The following is a 7,826-nucleotide window of genomic DNA, read 5'->3' on the forward strand; positions in this document are numbered from 1 at the left end:
TCGTACTTCTCAGTGCCATGGCCCTATTTTAACTTCGTTTCCACCTTCATCTTGTGCTGTTGTCCGGGTTGCAAGATGAGTCAGGCATGTTAAAAAAGCACAGGAGATTTTCTTAGCTGCCAACCATTGCAGGGCAGGGCTGCCTTGTGGGAAGGAGGTGGATACTGCCAAGATATGCACAGGTGATGACAACAGAAGCACACATTTTTGACAGGCATTGCTATGTGAAAGTGAAACATTCATTAAACTGCTGCATAGTGAAAGTCTCCAAAATTGCCCTGTTGCCAAAATTAAAATAGGCTGTAATTCTTTCTTTCTTTCTTTCTTTCTTTCTTTCTTTCTTTCTTTCTTTCTTTCTTTCTTTCTTTCTTTCTTTCTTTCTTTCTTTCTTTCTTTCTTTCTTTCTTTCTTTCTTTCTTTCTTCCTTCCTTCCTTCCTTCCTTCCTTCCTTCCTTCCTTCCTTCCTTCCTTCCTTCCTTCCTTCCTTCCTTCCTTCCTTCCTTCCTTCCTTCCTTCCTTCCTTCCTTCCTTCCTTCCTTCCTTCCTTCCTTCCTTCCTTCCTTCCTTCCTTCCTTCCTTCCTTCCTTCCTTCCTTCCTTCCTTCCTTCCTTCCTTCCTTCCTTCCTTCCTTCCTTCCTTCCTTCCTTCCTTCCTTCCTTCCTTCCTTCCTTCCTTCCTTCCTTCCTTCCTTTCTTTCTTTCTTTCTCTCTCTCTCTCTCCTTCTTTCTCTCTCCCTCTTTCTCTCTTTCTCTCTTTCTCTCCTTCTCTCTCTCTCTCTCTTTCTTTCTTTCTTTCTTTCTTTCTATATACTGAATAAGTGGCTTTAGATACATAATCATATAGATATCACATAAAAGACAAGTCATTTCTGTGATCAAGTAATTAAATTTCTCCTGGTCTGTCAATAAACTAGGTGGGTACTCATGGGTTTCAGTCAAGTATCCAATGAAATAAGGATTTGTTTGAGGGCTTGGGCAGTGCCTGCATCCAGACTAGAATTAAACCAATATAAATGTGAATTGCTCACCTTGGTTAACAGGGAGGATCAGACCTGCAATGTTTGGAGCTAAAAAGCAATGAAGAGTTATGACTTTGGATCAAAGAACCAATTTCTGTGGGAGGGAGGCCACAACAAAGCTGCATTTCTTGTGGTTCAACCAATGATGAACGCCCTCAGTGCTGACCAGCAAGGGTAGGGCTTAGTTCTTGCTGGACATGCCTATGGTAAAGGGAGCATTTAATTCTCTGTGATTCTTGCCTAATGAACCCTAAATTTTCACCCATGAATAAACCTTGAGAACCACTTTCATAGTTGTACAAAAGATTGCTAGGCTTTATTATTCACTTGTACTACAAAATTATTTATATACAGACCTTTCTCTTGGCCTCAGAAACCACCCGGGGAGTGCCATTTCTCTAGTTCATAAGAAACCACAGCTTTAATAAACATATGCAGGAGCTGCTCCCCCTGGGGTGGGTTTCATCTAACCCAGTGCACTCCTCTGAGCTGGTCCCCCTGAGCTCTCCTTGGAGCCAGTGGGAAGAAATGGTCATTTTAGGGGAAGATTCATGGGCTAAAGTACACGTGAAAGCGTTGACTAGATCTTCAGTGACTTCAACAAATTAATCTCCCAGCTTTCTAACTGGTTTCTTTATTCTGGGCATGGTGTGCGATAAGAAGTGGACTCACTGAGAAGGTACCCACAGGACTGGAGGCAGTTCATCTGCTGGTGCTGATTGTGGCTTGTCGTGCTGCTGGTGACAGCTTTGACAGCTGAGCTCATTACGCAGTGGCTGCAATCAAACGTGACTGTAGCTCATCTTTCCTGCTCATCTGTCACTGGATAGTGTATTCCCATCACTCTGATGACAGGTAATTGCACTGGGGTCATGGGATTATCAGGGTGCTGGCAGCCAGATGCTCTCCAGACCTATGTGAGCTAAAGATGAGGGTCGCTGTGGATGATACCCACCCAAGGGTGATGTGAATCTTCTGAGGAGCTCCTGGTTTTCCCCAGAGGAGACAGTGTCCTGTGTCCCACTGCACACATAGCCAACTCCAGCTGCTGGGCATTGCAAGGTGGATGAGAAGGGCTGCTCCAAAGAGTGCTTATGGTTAGAGATGGACATGGAGCACCCAGCACAGCTCCCGCAGCACTAAGCCATCCCCATGTGTGTGCAGAAAGAGGCCAAGCAATGGGATGGCCTGTCTCTGGGGACCACCAGAAGGAGTCCAGGAATAGGGAAGCCTGGCTTCAGGGAGTCCCCTGGAAAACCACTATTGCACACTGTCGTGTGTGCTCTGGTCTCGCAAAACCCCCGAGGCTGGGTATGCCTCTGCCTCTCCAAATACCATTCAGTCTTACCATGCCAGGGAGGATTATACAACAGGTAATTACTCCTACTATGGGGAGCTGACACTCAACTACTCATCCCTGAGGATGAGTACACTGATGCTAGTCACTGCAAGTGTTTCACACAGGACAGCTTGTGCATAGGAGCTAATAGGCTATGTCGTGAGTTCCTCATACCTTCAAGGCACGGTTAGTAGCTATATAAAAGGTCTCCTTCTGTTAGGGCTCACTGGTCACATCACAACGCTGTTCTCACCAAGGAGCTGGGTAAGTCTGGTTTGTGCTGAGCCTTTGTAGCTGTTGAAATGCAGATTTCTTTCTGTCTTTTTACATATGGAAATGCTTTGTGGGAAAGGTTTTTAAAATTAGTGAGTTTGAATTGCTATGTTGGTGTGGGAATGTGCTCTTACAGTGTCTCCAGTGAGGTATCTGACTCCAAGGGCCACTTGTGAACAGTCTAAAGAATAGCTGTGAGCAGTAATTGTGGTGTTGCTATTGTCGTTTGTTTTTGGGGGTGCCTGATAACACTCAGAGCTGCTTTGTGTGTATCAGGGAACACAGTGCCAGAAGAGCTGTGAGCAGGTTTGTGTTCCATTGTCGTATCTCTGACCTTTAATTGGCTTTGGTTCCCTAATGAACACAGACTTGGTGATGCTGGGACTGGGCTGTGAACCTCTGCATGCCCGCGGTGTTATGGGATCAGCATGCAGCAGAGCCTTGGGTGATGTTTGCCTCTCTTGCTACCACAGAAGTGGCCAGAGGTTCAGAGCAGGTTTCGGCATCGGGGATTTTTCTCTACACAAGATGTCAAATGTGGCCCCCAATGAAAAGCAAAGGAGAAAAACTGGATTTTGTTGTTAAAAGGCAGCTCTGAGATGAGGAATTCCTCTGCTGACCTCAAAGATCAGTTCTTCCCCTTGAAGGTCCAGGTGATGGGGAGGGGAGAGGGGGGGTGAAGTCCAGGGAGATATTTCATGCTGCGTGTGTCTCTGAATGTCCCTACTCCTTGACTTATTGACATGTTTCTGAGTTAAAAATTACAGGTTAAGTGCTCGGCTGCTGCTGGCGTGGTCCTGAGACAGCGGTGCAGGCAGGACACAGCTCCAGCACCCTGCCAGGTGCCTGTCTAAGGGCTCTGCTTTCCCACCTCTCGTTCCAGCCCTGCCAAAGCCTCACCAAGATGTTGTGCTACCAACAGCAGTGCTTCCCTCCTCTCTGCCAGGAACCCATCCCTGTTAAGTGCCCCCCCATGTACCCTGCCAGGCACCCGTTGGTGACCAGCTGGCAGTCAGCGCAGTGCATCCCACAGTATGTGACCCCCTGCGTCCCCCGGCAGCGGTTTCTGTCCTCCAGCTTCTCCCAGCAGCAGTGTGTGACCCAGTGTGTGCCACGGCAACAGTATACAACCAAGTGTGTGCCACAGCAACAGCGTGTGACCCAGCTCATCCCACCACAGCCGTGTGCACCTAGGTGTGTGACAACCTGTGTGCCGCAGCAGCAGTGTATCACCCCGTGCGCGTCACAGGAGCCTTGCATGACCAAGTGTGTGCCACAGCAGCAATGTGCAACCAAGTACACGCCTCAACAGTGTGCAACCAAGTGTGTGACCACCTATGCCACCCAGCAGCAGTGTGCGACCAAGTGCATCCCACAGCAGAAGTGTGCCACCAGGTGTGTGACCACGTGTGTGCCACAGCAGCCATTCCTGACCAAGGGCATCCCCCAGCAGCAGTGTACGACCAAGTGCGTCCCTCAGCAGTGTGTGACCACCTACTCCCCATATCAGCAGTGCGCCACCAGGTGTGTGACCACGTGCGTGCCACAGCAGCGTGCAACCAAGTGTGTCTCGCAGCGCTACGTGACCACTTGTGCCCCGCAGCAGTGTGCCACCAAGTGTGTCCCGCAGCAGTGTGACACCAGGTGCGTGACCACATGTGTGCCACAGCCATGTGAGACCAAGTGTGCAACCATCTGTGTTCCACAGCAGCAGTGTGTGACCAAGTGTGTCCCGCAGCAGTGTGTGACCAAGTGTGTCCCACAGCAGTGTGCCACCAAGTGTGTCCCGCAGCAGTGTGCCACCAAATGTGTCCCACAGCAGTGTACGACGAAGTGTGTTCCACAGCAGCAGTGTGCGACCAAATGTGTCCCGCAGCAGTGTGCCACCAAGTGTGTTCCACAGCAGAAGTGTGCGACCAAGTGTGTCCCACAGCAGTGTGCCACCAAGTGTGTTCCACAGCAGAAGTGTGCGACCAAGTGTGTCCCACAGCAATGTGCCACCAAGTGTGTCCCACAGCAGCAGTGTGCAACCAAGTGTGTCCCACAGCAGTGTGCCACCAAATGTGTCCCGCAGCAGTGTGCGACCGATTGTGTCCCACAGCAGCAGTGTCAGTCAGGTGGAGTAAAAATTTCAAGTCACTCTAAAAAGTACTGCTCTGCATCAAAATGGCCCTGGTAAAAAGGAGCGGGGGAAAGGAAGGTCCTTGGAAAAACAGCGAGGTATGGCTTTGGGGCAGGGTTATTTATCTCCTTGTGTCACCTGCCGACTACTTGCTATTGCTTAATTCTGCTTTATCTCTGTTTTCCAGTACTTCCCCTGTAACTTAGCTCTATTTTGGGCCAGGGTATGATATTATTTCTATGGTTGCGCTCCAGGAGTCTGTGGCTTATTCCTTAGCCTGCTGCAAGAAATAGTTTAGTGGGATGTTATTAAATTCTCACCTAATTGAAATGAATAGAAGATTCATAAGAAAAAAAAGAAAAGAAAAAAAAAGAAATAGAAATGTCTAAGGAGTCCAGCTGACAACAGCATCAAGAGGACTGGCGGTGCAGCCGGTGGAGGGCTGGCACCAGGTTTAGTCCTGGTCTTGAGACAATGCCTGGGTTGACCTGTAATCCCTATGGCTGCAATTTCTCCAAAAGAGCTGTTTTCACTCACAGATTTGGAAGCCAAATGTAAATTTGCTAAGCAAACAGTATACAAGTCTTGTTCCAACAGCCTTCGTTTCGGAAGGTGGCCAGAAATCTCTGCTGACTCTGCGCTGACTTCAGTGGAGTCCCTAAACCAGGCAGGGTTTCTGGCTCGGTGAAGTTGGTCCTGCTGAAATTTTATCCATGAAAGTTTTTATTCACTTGGTTGCTTTGATTAATATGGAAAACACAGCCTGAAACAAAAGAAAGTCTTTGAAATGACACTGAAAGTTGTAGTGCTACTCTTTTATAAATGTTGAGATGTTGAAGTGATTAACTATATTCTTTATGCTGCCTGAAGATGTGTACTCTACACTGTATTGAAAACAAACCATATATATATATGTATACTTACGCTATACATATATATACTTAAATAAATATAGTTCTCTGACCTCACATTAAATACCTTGTCTTTTTGCCCTCTGGTGGTTCGTTAAAAATACAGTGAACTCCTGTCTGAAAAAAATACAAAAATCTTGCAATATGCCCTATCATTAGGAAAATGAATAGGAGCCTGCTCACGCTAAGTAGATCATACCTATTTGGAGGGCAAAAACAAGTGGTGCAAGAGGATGAGGAGGGTGTGACTGGGGCCGGGACGCTGTCCCGCATCCTGCCCTGCTCCACCCTTGCTCAGTGACCTTGGGGTGCCACTGCAGGCTGCCCACGAAAGCCAAGGAGATGCCTGAGATGGGAGTGGGTGCAACGGGGGCAGCCCCTTCTCGCATCTCCTTGGCGAGCCCATGGACGTTGCTCTGGAGAACAGCAGGTAAGAGTTACAGCAACTGTGGCCCTCCTTCCTCGTTTAAGAACCAGGGAGGCTCTCACAACCCAAACTTTTGTGTCCCCTTTATAAGAAGAGAGCATCACTGTGGGCTTCTGAGGAGGTTTCACACCGTTGCGGCTTTCCCACAGCAGGCTGAGCCAAGAGCAGTGTTACCAAAATCCTCCTGAGTGGTGTAGAGCCTCATCTCACAGGGGCTGGGTGGCCAAAAGGAGCATGGAGTTCCTTTTGGAGGCAGCTGGGACTGAGCCTGGTGCTGGCCCTGGCTCTGACTCACACCAAGTGACTGTGGTGCAATGTGCTTCAGTTTCCCCTGTGTTTAATTGGGAATAATAATAGCCCCTGCAACAATGTCCCATGCAGCACTGTGCGTCTCTCCAAGATGAAAGGATTTCAGGGGACTTTGCAGATGTTAATTAAGAACATTTGTATGACAGGGCATGATGTTATCATTGGGTTAGTATTTTGTTACCTGCACTGGAAACACTAAAATGAATATTAGGATTACTTGAAGGCTACCGGATCTGGGTCTTGCCCATGAACTGGATTTATGGAGCTTGTAAAAATGGTGGTAATCTGCTTACCTCTTCTCTGACGCCAACTTGATTCCTAAAATCTTGGGTCAGGCCATTTAACATTAAAAAGGGTGTTGTAGTTTAGGGGAATGAAACACAGCTAAGAGAAACACAGGTAGGATTTAGTGCTTTTGTCTTCAGATGTGGAAAATAAGATAAGCCTAGAGAAAGCACTCTTCCCTTTAGCTATTGTTGCTCTCAAAATATTGGCATCAACTGGGAAAACGTGCACTCTGTTTACATTTTTGTCTGTGACATTGGGGTGAATTTTTGGTAGAAGATCAAAAAGGAAAAAAAACAAAATAGCCTGCTGGGATTTTATTTTCTGGAAAAAACAGAAATAGAAAATTAAGTCCATGGGTCATAAGCTGGAGATCAGTATTCTGCTTCTTATCAGTGAGAAATTTTCCACTTACTCCACTCAGAGTATTTATTTCACCCCTTTTTGTTTCAACATGTAGGACCTCACCTAAATTCCCAGCATGCTGTAACCCAACTGATTGATTTCAAATTTGCATTAAAGGGGAAAAAACACCATGGCCTTTACTTATGCAGATATAACTACACAAAACCCCCTTCCCTATCGGCACATATACTCATGCCACTGTTCATCTCCCCTCAGGTTTACACCTGGCATCAGCAGGGAACAAAAAGACTGTGCAGCAGAGCAGGAAATGGGAGCTGTGTTTTCAGGGCCGGAGCTCCCTGTGATTCAGCCGCCTTTCCCTGGGCTGCCCCTGTGCTCAAGCGCTTCTCCCCTTTGTTGTGCCGGAAAAGCGTCACCTCTTTGGGCAGGTTGTTCGCTTCATGGCAGGTCATTTTAGCAGCCGACTTGCCCTTAGCCCAAGGCTTTCTCAGTCCCAGTCACCCACCTCTTCCCTCGGTTCCCTGTGTAAGTGAAGGAAGTCTGCGTGCCACAGTAATTATGGTCTGCAAGAAGTCGCCAAGAGTCCTTCCTGGACGGTGTTTTCAAAGGCACCGAAGGGCCTATGCGTACAGCTCCCATGGAAATGAGGAGTCCCTTGGGCGGCCCAAACCCAGTCCTTTGTCTCAGCCGGCATATTTTTTGGTGCAGAAAGGAGCATTATTGCTGCCCTGAATCTGCAAGGGGGAAGCAGAGATGCTGTGGCACTGTGCATGGGA

General features: G+C 47.8%; 1 protein-coding gene across 2 annotated transcripts; it reads left to right on the forward strand.

Moving 5' to 3' along the window:
- The first annotated feature begins 2,462 nt into the window (after positions 1-2,462).
- On the forward strand, positions 2,463-5,727 carry LOC119713858 (uncharacterized). Of its 2 annotated transcripts, none has more exons than XM_072028010.1 (2): positions 2,463-2,621; positions 3,514-5,727. In XM_072028010.1, the coding sequence occupies exon 2, from the start codon at positions 3,535-3,537 to the stop codon at positions 4,807-4,809; it is 1,275 nt and encodes a 424-aa protein (XP_071884111.1). In that variant the 5' UTR covers positions 2,463-2,621; positions 3,514-3,534; the 3' UTR covers positions 4,810-5,727. The 2 variants fall into 2 exon arrangements, with proteins under 2 accessions (XP_071884111.1, XP_038023991.2); XM_038168063.2 differs by having other exon boundaries at positions 2,472-2,621; positions 3,398-5,727.
- The last annotated feature ends 2,099 nt before the right edge of the window (positions 5,728-7,826 follow it).

The sequence above is a fragment of the Anas platyrhynchos genome, chromosome 26, assembly GCF_047663525.1.
Source record: "Anas platyrhynchos isolate ZD024472 breed Pekin duck chromosome 26, IASCAAS_PekinDuck_T2T, whole genome shotgun sequence".
NCBI classification, from domain to species: Eukaryota; Metazoa; Chordata; class Aves; order Anseriformes; family Anatidae; genus Anas; species Anas platyrhynchos.

Coding starts and splice junctions, on each gene's coding strand:
- LOC119713858 (XM_072028010.1), top strand. CDS start 3,535: ATGTTGTGCTACCAACAGCAGTGCTTCCCTCCTCTCTGCCAGGAACCC.